General features: G+C 49.1%; 1 protein-coding gene across 7 annotated transcripts in view; it reads left to right on the top strand.

Moving 5' to 3' along the window:
• The window catches only part of STX18 (syntaxin 18), a 130,187-nt gene that overhangs the window by 88,415 nt on the left and 27,912 nt on the right, over positions 1-13,860 (top strand). For all 7 annotated transcript variants that reach the window (XR_002081211.2, XM_019453717.2, XM_019453715.2 and 4 more), the window contains one exon: positions 9,811-9,926. Coding sequence is in view for 6 of the 7 variants with exons in the window: in XM_019453717.2 (XP_019309262.2) it covers positions 9,811-9,926 (116 nt within the window). In the remaining variant the exon portion in view is untranslated. The remainder of the gene's footprint in view (positions 1-9,810; positions 9,927-13,860) is intronic.

Here is a 13,860-nt window from a genome sequence, read left to right as displayed (position 1 = left end):
TTTCTCTAACTTTTGTATAAGGGCAAGAAGTTGTTCCACACGTTTTCTTGTTTCAAAACTGAAAAATCTGTTTCTCTCCCTCTTTCTGCTCTTCTCAAAAATTTTTTTTGTTTTTGTTTTTTGAGAAAGAGTGAGGCTGCAGAGGGAGGGAGGGAGGGAAGGGGGGGAGAGAGAGAGAGAGAGAGAGAGAGAGAGAGAGAGAGAAAATGAATGAATGGAAATATGTCACGTAGGCTCAGCGTGTGTGGGGCTCCATCATCATGACCCGAGCTGAAATCAAGAGTTGGATGCTCAAATGACTAAGCTACCCAGGCACCCCTGTTTTTCTCAGATTTTAAATAGAATCCCCAGATTTTCAAATAAGGGATTTGGAAACAGATGTTGGCCAGGTGGAAACTGTGTTGATTGCAGTTAGGAAATGAGCAGCCTTCAGTTAGAGAAATCAATTTAAATAAATCATGGGGTATAAACTGATCATTCTGATGACTTTTTAAAAATTGCTTTTTTCAAAGTGCCTTCAACTAGTTAATTTGCAATTTCCCTGAGGATTGCAAGAGACATTCTGTGTATAATGAGATCTGTTTTTATCACTGTTAAAAAAAAAAAAAAAAAAAGGCTCTCAGCTTTGTCTCCTGCATTGTAATCTTTTATTCATTTTAAATTGAAAACTGGCACATTAGTATACTCTCCACACAAAGGATCACAGACATTCCCAGAGCCCTTTATTTAAAAGTCAGTTAAGCCCTTCTTCCTCAACAATTCAGTCCTGCAGCCCCGGGGTGGGGCAGGGTCAGGTGGGTGTGTAAAGCGGTGGGGGCCACAGCTCGGAAGGGTAGGTCAGGTCCTGAGCCTGAGTGGGGGGGGGGGGGGTGCGCCCTTGTGGGGGAAGAGTGGCAGTGGAGAGGACTCTTTGGTTATATAATAGGAGGATTGGTCAAACAATTGAATACATAAGGATGATGGAAGCCGGTTTTGCACATTCCGGGAAGTGAAAGGGATAAAACCAGAATGAACCCTGTGCTGTTAGATTGGAATGAAAGGTACCGGTGCGAACCCATGGTTTGCAGTTTGCATAGATAGATGCAGAACTAACTATGGTTGTAAGTGAGTATGTGTGTGTAGGTGTGCAAATGGCCTGGAAGCAGGGACACCCCAGTAGCGATAAGCATACTTAGCATTCAGATCTTGGCTTCTAAGTAGCAATTTCAGCTTCCAGGAACCAGAGCTCCTTGCAGAAATGGCTCCGTCTGGGGCCAGAGGAGGGAAAAGTATAAAATGAGCCTGGAACCTTTGTCATAGCAGGCAGCAGGGAAGGGCTCAGAGGATGATGGGGACATGGGAAAAGGACAGTTTGAAGCGGCTTCGACTGGCCAAATTTGAGACAGTTTGAGCATCAAATCAATGCTAGTAGCAGAAGATAACCTGAATAAAATAGGACATCTTGCATCCATCTAGATAGGAATCCGTAAGTGAGTACATTGAAGGTTTGGCATTGATAACTCCATCGCATCAAAGCACTCCTTCCCCCAGTACTCAGACTTCCAAAGGGGGAAGAGTAACTTCCGCAGTGGGGAAGCCTGGCAGCCACCACCTTAACCAAGTGACGGAGGGAAATCTGGGACAACCTGCTAGGAGGCCCTGGGGAGAACGTAGATGAGTGTCCCTCTTTTATGCCAAAGATGCATAATCTGTCTCCAACCGTGGGGAACAGCAGACAAACGCAAGCTGAGGGGTTTCTTAGAGGATAGCTGGCACGTTATTGTGTCCCAAGATCATGAAACTCGGGGAAAGACCGAAGAACTGTTTACACCAGAGGAGCCTAACAAAAAATAACCACTGGATGCACTGTGTGATTTCGTTCTAAAGGACGTCCGCGAGGCAGCTAGTCCAGTTAGAATGGGGTCCAGGGAAAGGCTGGAAGTCACGTGTCGACGTGAAATTCCCGATTTTTGATGGTTATATTCTGGTTGTGTCAAAGAATGCTCTTGTTTTCAGGGAATCCTGAAATACTCAGAGGGAAAAGGGCATCAGGTTGGCAATTTACTGTCTGATGGTTCAGGAGAAAGCGTTCTTTGTACTCAAGATTTTTGTGCATGTGATTGTTTCGCGACAAAATAAAAGCCTACAAGATCCCATGTCACATTTATTAGAATAGCCAAAATAAAAGTGACAGGTGTTGGGGGTGGGGGGGGGGTGTGTGCAGCAGCTGGAACTCTCACCCACGGCTTCTGGGAGTATGAAAGAATTCTTTATTAAATAGCCAAATAGTTCTCCAGAGGGCAGGGCCGTCCTGTGACCCAGAGGTCCCACTGCTGGCTTCCCTGTGCCTCCATATACCCTTGTGCCCTCACGTGCTTGGCAGAATATCACTCCTCTCTCAAGAGTGCGCCCAAGTGACTGCTCTGCGAAGCCCCTCGTAATTTCTACACTCGGAGTTGGCAGTAGAAGGAATTTGTAAAATACTTACATTTTACATGGCACTTTTCTCATCTACCATTTCATTTAGCCTTTGCAACAGCTTTGAGGTGCGATATTACTTCTGGAAGCCAGGTTTCTCATTGTCACAGACGTGAGGAGGGGAAAACCAGGATGAAGATCTGTTTCTTTGGGTTGGAACGAAAGCTACTGAAAGCCACTTTACAGATAAGGCAACTGAGGTCCAGCACTTAGAAGAGTAGCCAGGAGAGTATCGATTGTGTGCCGGCCTCCCCTGCTGGGTACGGCCTCGCGGTTGGTCCCAGTCTTGGCGAGAACACTTTAGGAAGGCGCTGTCTTCTCCATCTTGCAGATGAACAAAACTCAAAGAGGACTGGGGAGAAAATGGTCACATTGCTAATAAGCGGCAGGCTAGAATTCAAGCTCCCTCTCCTCTCCAAACCCCATTTCTAAATGTACCTTTCTCGGTCAGCCAGACAGTGTGGTAAGGACCGTATCTCTGACCGCCGTGGGACTTGTGGACCCTGTCGGCCTAGAGGGTCTTCTTAGAAGGGCGGCAGGTTGGCGCTGCTGAGCAAACCGCCGAGGAGAAGGCCGCCCATCGCTCACACATGCGGCTACCGCCCCCCTCCCCACCCTCTCCCCTGCCGGTCTGTCAGGCCTCCTTAAATCATCCCGCACTTCCCACACAGCACCGACCTGGAAGACCAGCCCTGGCTGGGCCAGCAGTCGGAGGCCGCACTGGGTCCCTTGCACAGACTAGAGAGGGGTGGCCCCTCCCCCGGAGTTTTAAAACTGTTGATGGATTGTGTCAGCTGGTTTCTTCTGTTCTTCTGGTCTGCACCTTGCTAGAAGAAAAAGTGCATGTAGCTTTGGGATTGCACAAGACGTTTTCTTTATGAAACCACTCTGCCTTTTCTTACTACACGGTCATGATAGCCGTAGCGGTGGTAGTTAGGGTGGTAGGAACAGCCAGCTTGTGCAGCTCTTGGCATATGCTGTGCAGTGTGCTCAGCATTTGCATACTCAGCATTTGCATACTCAGCATTTGCATACAAGCCAGTAGAAGGTACCATGTTGAACAGAAGTAGTCAGAACTGGGGAGCCCCTGGAGGGCTCCGTCGGCTCAGCATCTGACTCCTGATTTGATTTCGGCTCAGGTCATGATCTCACTGTTCATGAGACTGAACCCCACACCGGGCTCTGTGCTGACAGCACGGAGCCTGCTTGGGATTCTCTCTCCCCCCCTCACTGCCCCTACTTCGCTCGTGTTCTTTCTCTCCCTCAAACTTAAAAAAGTAGAATGGACATCCTTGCCTTGTCTGTTTCAGGGGCAAGGATTTAGTTCGATGCTAGCTGTAGGTATTCTGATATCTTCTGATATAGCTGCTCTATATCAGGGTAAGGAAATGCCCTTCTTTGTCACGTGTTCCCAAGACTCCCCTCTGGTTCCGTGATTTGCTAGGAGGACTCCTAGAAATGCTGCTGGACTCATGGTTAAAGCAAACAGATTAAAAGCAGCAAGGCTAAATAACAGGCATGTAAGACAAAGTCCCGGAGAAACCTAGATGAAGCTTCCAGTTGTCCTCTGAAAACCGCACCTAATTCTCCCGGCAATGAAAATGTGTGATGTCTGGCAACACGTACGGGCTATTGTCAACCGGGGAAGCTCGCTAGAGCCTTGGCACGCAGGGTTTTCACTGGGAGTCAGTCATGTAGGCACGGAGCACCCAAATAGCCGACCTTCGTTACTCCGTCTCCAGTCCCTCCAGAGGTCAGGTCCGCACAGTCTGGTCCAAGGCCCCCATCAGAGATCACATGGTTGGCATAAACTCTCTGGTGTGGTCCAAGGCACCAGGTATACAAAAACACTGCTTATCAGGCAGGATATTCCAGGAGCACGGAGGTTTTCTTCCAGGAACTGGTCCAGGGCCAGTTTCTTTCTAACGGGCAGAGTTGGCACACCCCAAACCTGCGGAGTCAACCTTTTCCTGCACACCTTCTAGTCCTAGTTTGTGAACGGTTTTTATCTTGAAGGGATCTTGAATTTTTCAAATGCTCTTTCTGCATCTAATGAGATGATATTGTGGTTTTCTTCTTTTAATGTAGTGTATTACATTGATTTAAAAATGTGAAACCAACTTTGCATACCTGGGGTAAACCCCCCTTGGTCATGATGCATGGTTGTGTTTATATATTAAATTCGGTTCGCTTATATTTTGTTAAGGAGATGTACATTTATGCTCGTGAAGGCGTTTGTCTAGTTTTCCTTTCTTGTAATGTCTTTGCTGGGTTTCCATACCAGAAACTCACAGAGTCTGTAATTGTTCTCTGTCCACTGGTGTTCAGGTCTACTGTATCCTGGCCTTTCTCCTCATTTTAGGGAGAAACATGGAGTCTGTCACCACAAAGTATGCAGTGAGCTGTGGGTTTTCTGTCAGCATCTTAGCAGGTGCAGGACGTTCTCTCCTGCGCACAGTTCTTCCTCTTGTGTCCTTTGCCCCACAGCTGTGCGTGCACACGTTTTCGTGACGTCTTTCCACGTCGGCGTAGCACTCCCAAGGTGATACAGCCAGTGCCACAGCGATGGGCGTTGGGATTCTTTCCAGGCTTTGACTGTGCTACAGTTGAATTACATAATTGTTACAATGAATGGCCTTGTACAAACCGTTTCATATTGTTGCTGTGTCTTTGGGATAGATTCACACAAGTAAGCTTGTTGCGTTAGAGAGTAATAGGTCTGTAAATTTTTTTTAAATGTTTTATTTAGTTGAGAGAGAGAGAGAGAGAGAACAAGCAGGGGAGGGGCAGAGGGAGGGCAGAGACAGAGCGGGGTGCAGAAGTTTGGAAGCGGGCCCTGCGCTGATAACAGCGAGCCCATGTAGGACCCAGACTCACGAACTGCGAGATCACGACCTGAGCTGAAGTCAGACGCTCAACCAGCTGAGCTGCCCGGGTGCCCCCATATACATCACTAGACGTTACCACATTTCCCTCCATGGAACTTAACACCATTTGGCATTCATACCCATCAGTCTGTGAAAGTGTCTGCTTCTCCACAAACTGACCAACCCGCTAGTCTTGTGATTTTTTGCCAGTCTTCCAGAGCAAGAAATTATGTCCTGGTGTGGTTTTTAATATGCGTCACCTTTTTAAAATATGCTTTTAATATATTTTAATGTTAAATTTTAATATATTTTAATTTTAATATATTTAATACATATTTTTGAGAGAGAGTGCCTGCATGTGTGTATGAGCGGAGGAGGGGCAGAGGGAGAGAGAGAGAGAGAGGGAGGGAGAATGAATGTTAAGCAGGCTCCACACTGAGCACAGAGCCCAACTCGGGGCTTGATCCCACAAGCATGAGATCACGCATGACCTGAGCCAAAATCAAGAGTCGAACCCTTAACCAACTGAGGCACCCAGGCGCTGCATGCATTATCTTATTTTGAGTGAGAGCAAGCATCTTTTCATATGTTTAACAGTTTTGGGTTCATAGCAAAATTGAGCCGAAAGTACAGGGAGGCTCCGTGCACCCCTCCCTGGTCCCGCTCACTCACATCCCCTGCTGTCGGCATCCCCCACCACTTCTGGTGTGGTTTTGCCGGGCAAAAAAATATATCAAAAAATTTTTATGTAGTTAAATTCATCATTTTTTCCCTTCTTGCTTCTGGATTTTGAGTCATACGAACTTTTTTCCACACCTAGCTTAGAGAAGCATTCACCCGTGTGTTTCTCCTTTGTGTACGATTTATTATGTCTGTATCACTTGTGCGTTTGGACTTGATCTTGGTGCGCAAAGTGAGGAAACTTTGATCCTTCAGCCCCCCTTACTAAGCTTGTATCGTGTGCTAAATATCTACATACATTCGAGCCTCTTTTTGAATTTTCTGTCAGTGGTTTGTCAGCCTTTCCAGGCCCTGATACCGCTCTCTCGTGTAGGGTTTTTCCGGGCACGTTTTGCTGGAAACATTCTCACGTCTATAGCACAGTTGAGTTTACAGTGAACACCACCTACCTGCTGTCAATCTTACCCTTTACGTTTTCACTGCACGGTGCTTAGTCCTCTTACCTTCATGTCTTTTACAGGGAGTTGTGAGCATCAGCAGCTCTGTCATTAAGTACAGTTCGATATTTATTTACAGTTTTTCCTAACATCCTTGCATGTTTCTGAGTGAATTTCATAATTGATTTGGTCTGGCTTCAGGATGGGGGAGGGGAACCTGCTGATATTTCTATTCGGATCGGTATGCTTCCATTTATAAATTAATTTAGGAGAACCGACATCTTTTTTTTTTTTTTTATGGCTAAAATAAGTTTGTTATTTATTTATTTGTGTTTGTTTCCAGTTTTTATTTAAATTGCAGTTAGTCATCAAGCCCCGCGTTGGGTTCTGCACTGACAACGTGGAGCCTGCTTGGGATTCTCTCTCCTCTCTCTCTCCCCCTCTCCCCCCACCCCCGCCAAAAACAAATAAACATTAAATAAATCCCAGTTTATATACAGTGTAATGTTAGTTTCAGGTGTAGAATTCACTGATTCAGCACTTGCATATAACACCTGGTGCTCATCAGAAGTGCCCTCCTTAATCCCCATCACCTGTTTACCCCATTCCCCCTGTCCTCCCCCCGTCCTCACCCCCACCTCCACTCCAGCAACCCTCCGTTTGTTCTCCATAGTTGAGTCTGTTTTATGCTTCGCCTCTCTCTTCCCATCACCCATGTTCATCTGTTTTGTTTCTTAAATTCCACGAGAACTGACATCTCTATGATATTTCTTTTTCCAATCCAAGAACATGATATCTCTTTCCATTTGTTATAGGATATTTTTATATCTTTGAAGACAATCTTTTAGTTTTTCACACATAGGCTTTGGGCTTTTCTTGTCCAGTTTATGCTCTGATACTTGTTGTCCTTGTTAGTTGTTTGTCTATTGTTTTGGCTATTGCAAATGGGGTGTTTTCCCCCTGAATCTTCTCACTGTAAGCCTGGCACTTTTCGACGAACATTTAAGCCATTGTTTTGTTACTACAAGCCGTGCTGTGATGGATGTGTCTCTGTGTGTATTTGTGATGCTTAGAATAGCCGATAGATTTTCCAAAGGTGGCTGCATCCAAACATATCGCATCCCACATGGTCTTACTAAAATCGACTTCGCCACTGCTCCATTGAGAGGGAGATGTGAGGTCCGTGTCCCTCTCCTTGAGCCCGAGTGGACCATTGTCACTGCCTGGGCCGTGGTGTAGGACAGAAATGACGGTGTGACTCCTGCGGCTATTATAAAAGGCACTGCTGCCTCTGCCATTGGCTCAGACGCTCCTTGCGCTGGGGAGACAACGTGGCCCCTGACAGGGAGACGCGGCTCCGGGCCGGCACCCACCTGCAGTGGAGCCTTGTGAGGGAGCCTCGTCCCAATGAACCCGCCAGCCTCTGGCAAGCCTTTGGGTGACGCAGACCCAGCTGCCGTCGGGCTGCGCCCCGTGAAGGACCGGGACTCGGAACCGCCCCGCCGAGCCACTCCCACATTTGTGGCCCCAGACATGCTGATGGACGGTACCGATTATTGCTGTTTCAAGGCACTGAGCTTTAGGGTGATTTGTTTCCCAGCCGTAGTAGCTGGATGTTTAGGACGGTTGATACTATTGTCATTTTTGAGAATTCTTTTATGAATGTTGTAGCAGAACAGTTCCTAAACAGCTTTTCTCAGAACCCTTGTCTTTTCCCAAAACTCCATGAAAATGGTCTCTGCAGCCAGGTTTTTTGGAAGAGACGTCCTTTTGGGAAATTCACAACGTATATTAGGATATTAAAGACTGAAAATGTGTAGAGTAAAATACCCACCCAGCTTCCTCAAATTCGTTTGACCACAAGTCCTTCTCATGGGTCCTGATGGGTAGGATCCTCTTGATGGAGTTGTTAGGAGCGTGGCCTTGGAGGCAGGTTCCCTGAGGTCACGTTCTGGCCCAGCCATTTACTGACCGTGTGACCTGGGAGAGTTTCCTAACTTCCGTATACCTCGGTTTCCTCCTCTGTAAAAAGGTCATTAATACCATTCCCTACCTCATAGGGACGTGTGGCCTTCAGTAAGTGTGTCCACACGGCATACTTAGAAAAATGCCCAGTACATAATAAGCCCTCAGTAAATGTTAGCTGGCATCAGCAAGATCATCCTTACACGTATTTACATTGTTCTTTTTATTTATACGCTTTCTGGGTGGTCATGCAGAACTCATCATAGATCATTCTGGCAGTCCGCCTGTCATTGCTGTAGTGCTGTGTGGATTCCAGTGAAGCTATTACAAGGCTTGTTTCATAATCAAGTTTTTTCTCTTACTAGCTAATTACTGACCGTTGTAAGGTATCCATTCAGTCAACCTGTATTTCCTTTTTTTTTTTTTTTTAATGTTTATTTTTGAGCGAGGGTGTGCAATTGAGGAAGGGGCAGAAGAGAGGGGGACAGAAGCAGGCTGCACGCTGACAGCAGTGAGCCTGATGTGGGGCTCGAACCAACGAACCACAAGGTCATGACCTGAGCCAAAGTTGGATGCTCAACCACCTAAGCCACTCAGGCGCCCACAAGCTGTATTTCTTAAACACTGAATCCCGGGTACTCATCTGGGACCTTGGGCTGTGAAGCAGCCACGGCTTACGGCCCAGACCCCTGCTCTGAGAGCACACACCCCTGGGGAGTGGGGCAGGCAGTAAACAAGTGAACTGGGCCATTCCAGACCGGTGGCCGCTGTGAAGACAAGGGCTGTGGCACAGGGGGACGTGGGGGAGCCTGTCTGAGATCGCAGGGTCGGAGAAGGCCTCTCTGGGTGAGCGCGATGAAGCCTGGCCCCCAGGTGAGGCCGTGCGGCCACAGGAGGAGCCCTGGGGCGGCTGCCACGTGCAGAGGCCGTGGCTCCTGAGACCAGTCACTTCCATCCGGTGGATATTTAAAGACTTGTGCTTTTACAGTTAACTCTTCTAAGATATTCCTTACACATACTACATAACGTGTGTGCCCGTGTGTGCATGTGTATGTAGTTAGCCACACTTTTGCATTGGTGGGAAACAGCCAGCTCCTGGATTGAACAGTCAGCTTTTGCCACGCAGCTGCTGGGTGTGGTGTCGGTCTGTGGGGCAGGGTTGTGCGTTCTCTCCTTCGTCTGTTGACTGCACTCGCCCCACCCCCACCCCCACCCCGTGCAGGCAGTGATGCTGGCACCTTGTGAGTGTCCCGCGGGAGGTGTGTTGGCATGGCCGCTGGTCAGCAACTCTGCTCTCTGGCAGAGAGCACAGAACAAGTGTGTGGGGGTCACGAGTGACTGCGTGTGTTGTCAGGACAGAATCTTGTAGAAGCAATTTATGTGATGGCTAATTATTTATTTAGATCGAAGCTGGAACCGGAACCAAGGACAAAGACCAGGGAAACCGTGTCTTCTGAGAAAGTTTCACGGAATCCTTCGCAAGACTCTGAAGAAAAATCTGTCACTGAAGAATATCCAGGTATGCATCAGAATCTTCCTTATGACACGTTGGCACAAATACAAAGCAGACAAAGAAGGAACACAGTCCTAGACAGCTTGTGGTGTTTGTATTTGCATAAAGCGAGGGAAACACAGAAGGGCCGGCTCTCTTCTGTCCCGGTTGGAGCTAGTGACTATCGGGCCGGCACAGGGGGCTGCTGCAGTCACCTGGGAGCTGGTGGGGTCCGGGGAAGGGGCCTGGGTCGTGGTGCACCACGAGGGTGGGGACTGGAGACTGAGAACCAGGAAGAAAAGAAGAGCTCTCTGCCCGAGGAACAGTGCACGCCAGTCTCAGGGGCCCCGGCACCCACGTGCTGCGCCGTCCCCGTGATCTCGGCATACTGTTAGCGTTGACCCTGCCTGGCCGCCGTGTGTGGACAGTGTGTGCCTGGTTTGCTCTATCTCAGGTGTGGCGGCCGTGGAATTTTGCTTTGCGTGAATCCCGGGATGCTGGTGATCCAGGGGCCGAGAGTCAGTCCCCTCTTCCGTATTGTCACAGTGGCTCTCATTTACCGCACGTCTCCCAGATGCCAGGCACCGCCCTGAATCTTTACGGACGTCACCGCCACCCTTAGAGCAGGCCTCTGGAATGCGTTTCATGGACCTGTTTTTCAGATGAGCCTTCTGAAAGGCTCCGAGAGGCTGGGAAACTGAAAAGCTCATAAATGGTGGACCCAGGATTTATATGCCTCCCCATCTGATTTATTCCCTGCTTTTTACAAGAGAGGGGATTCAGAATGCAGCGTAGGAATGAGCGCCTGAAAGATGCCAGAGGCCCTTTCTGTAGTTGGGAACCGTGTCAGGGGGCAGGGAGACTGGTGTCTCACAAGCCCCTTCACTGTGCTGGGTTCCTGCTGGGGCATCAACAGGTCGAGTCTCCTTGGGTCTTTGAGGTGGTGCTGTCGCCATTTATGTGTGACGAAATCGAGAAACCAAGGAAGGGGCAGCACCTGAGTCACTCTTTGTAGAGCCCGAGCCCGTCCTCTCTGGTGGCTGCCTTGACCCCGTGGGCCAGAGGCTTTGCACACCTCCGTGTCCACTGGTCCCTAATGAGGGAGAACCCCGACATCACTCGTGAACTAATGGGGCCTGCCCTTCCTAAGACAATACACAGGGATACCCTGTTTGCATTTACTCAAACCAGACACGGAATGCTCGTTTAATCATTCATTCATGCAAGAAGTATTGTTGGGGCTGACGAGAGTGGGGAGAAGCCAGTGCAGGTTCTTGGGGCCCAGCTGAGGGTAGATCTCACGTGAAGAGATGTAGCCAGTCTGCCCTCGCGGAGCCGGGTAACAGGAGAGATTGGGCCTGTCAGAGAGGTCAGAGACCTTGATATTTCAGTAAAGACCCAAGGGCAGTGAGGAGCGAGCCCTGTGTCTCCTGGGGGGAGGGTGTCACAGGCAGAGGACATTGGAAGTGCAGAGGCCCCGAGACGGGGGCCTGCCTCGTGGTGGGGGAGCAGCCTGGAGGCTGGAGAGCAAGGGAGAGGGCAGGGGGCCACCCAGCCGGGAAATTCCCCGGGCACCAAAATCACGGAGCCGAGGACTGTGTTACGTTTTTTTTCTTAATTTTTTTTTTAACGTTTGTTTATTTTTGAGAGAGAGACAGCGTGAGCAGGGGAGGGGCAGAGAGGGAGGGAGAAATGAAATCCAAAGCAGTCTCCAGGCTCTGGCTGTCAGCACAGAGCCTGACGTGGGGCTCGAACTCACGAACCGTGAGATCACGACCTGAGCCGACGTCGGACACTCAACTGCCTGGGCCACCCAAGTGCCCTGGGGACTGTGGGTTTGACTCTGAAGGAGGTGGGAAGCTGTGGGGAGGTTTGCACAGAGCACTGTCAAACCCAGTTTGAGCAGGGCCCCTGTGGTTGCTCTGTTGAAGAGAAATAGTGACGGTTAAGAGCCTGCTGCAGTCACCAGGAACAAGGTACTGGTGAGCACACACACGGCGGCAGGGGAATGGGGGGACGTGGTGGAGTTCTGGGCTCGTTCTGAAAGTAGAGCCACAGAAATCGCTTCCTGTACGTAGACGTGAGAGGCAGGAGGGGTGGAGGAAGGCTGGGGTGGTTTTGACGAGGGAGAGGTCTGCTGTCCTTCCCTGAGATTCGGAGATGGGTTTGATCAGGAGCTCAGTGTGGGGCTCGTTGACTTTGAGATGCTTGGCAGAGAGGTTGGTCGGGAGTTGGGTTTATGAGTCTAGAGGTCAGGGGACAGGTCTGTAGGCAGCACCGATCCCCTGAGACAGGCCGGGGTCCCCCCAGAAGGAGGACGGGTAAAGGGAAGATGAAGGACCGAGGCCTCCCAGCACCTCCCGTCTTCCCTGCTTTATCCTTTCCCCCGGCACGTACCGCTAGCCTTCTGTTTGTTGCAGTCATTTATATTCTTCAGGACCTGTCTCTCCTACTAAAACGTAGCTCCCACGAGGACAGGAATGTCTGTGTTTTGTTCACTCTTCTCACGCTGGCACCCAGAACAGTGCCTGACACCGAGGAAGTGCTGAGCAAGTCTTCCTTGAAGAAAGCGGAGGAAGATGGGGAGGGAGGGGGGTGATTTGAAAGGCTGATTGCTTTTAGTTGCTGTGGAAGTGTTTCCTCATGTAAAAGGAACTAATGCCTCTGGGCAATAGAAAGTAAATGGTCAGAGTAAAAGAACACTCCCTCACAGTTTATATTTTTATTGTAAAGTCAGCATTTGTTGTTTTATAATCACAAGTTATCACGAGTTATTAGCCCACCATACATTAAAATGGGAAAACTCTCCAGTTTAGCTTCTGACCGCTGCTTAGGACCCAGAATGGTTTGAAGAGTGTCTCTTCTGGGGCATCGTGATCCCAGCTCCAACACCTACTGGCACTTCTGAGCACCAGCTCCCCCATTTAAAAAAATAATTTTTTTTAACGTTTATTTATTTTTGAGAGACAGACAGGGTGTGAGTGGGGGAGGGGCAGAGAGAGAGGGAGACACAGAATCCGGAGCAGGTTCCAGGCTCCGAGCTTTCAGCACAGAGCCCGACGCGGGGCTCAAACCCACGAACTGTGAGATCATGACCTGAGCTGAAGTCGGACCCTTAACCGACTGAGCCACCCAGGCATCCCACCAGCTCCCCCATCTTTAAAATGGGAGTGATGATACCTACCTTTCAGGGGTACAAGGGGGAGGGTGTGAGGTTGTCATTGGTGCTGCCTTTGCTTACTGCTCTCCTTGTGTGTTGAGACACTCCCCCACGCCCGTCTTGGTCCTGGGATGTCTTTCTGAGATGCCCTATGGCCAGTCCTCTCCTGCCTTTTCCCCTTCAGCCTGGCACCTGCCTGCTTCTGCTGGCTCAGCCTCACTGTCCCCTCAACTCCACAGGCCACCCTTTCCTTCAAGGTCATTTGGTGATGCTTGTTCTGCAGGCCTCTCTTCCTTGGTTACATGGAATCCCAAGGAATAATAATATCTGAACTGGCTCTTATTAAAAATGCACACAATGTACTGTATGTATAAATCCCTGCGTATATAACAGATTTCTAAATCCTTCATGTTGTTTTTTGCCAAAAGAAAGCTATTACCATACTGTAGCCCACCTTTATCTAGTTCCTGTTTGCAGGGGAAGAGAAAAAAACATGGCTGCAGCATGGTGTCATGGAAGGGCTTACAGACTAGGCTGGTTTCACAGCCTGGCCTCTGTCCTGGGCTATGACCTGGACAATTTATTTAAACTCTGAGTCTGCACTTTCTTGTGGTACCGTGTAGCCATGGTTTGTTGTGAGCATTATGTGAGCTAGCTTACCAAACCGCACATCTTACATTAGCGTGTGGATCCATTGCTCACCACCAAGGACTGGGCCGTATCCTTCTTCAGCTTTAGCGCTGGGTGGCAATTAGGTTGGCTCAGATACCAAATGAAATTAAAATGTAGATTAGGAAGGAA

The sequence above is a fragment of the Panthera pardus genome, unplaced genomic scaffold, assembly GCF_024362965.1.
Source record: "Panthera pardus isolate Hobbes unplaced genomic scaffold, ASM2436296v1 HiC_scaffold_13, whole genome shotgun sequence".
In the NCBI taxonomy this organism is placed as follows: Eukaryota; Metazoa; Chordata; class Mammalia; order Carnivora; family Felidae; genus Panthera; species Panthera pardus.
Note: the sequence above shows the minus strand (reverse complement) of the source record. Positions and strands in the feature narration are given on the sequence as shown.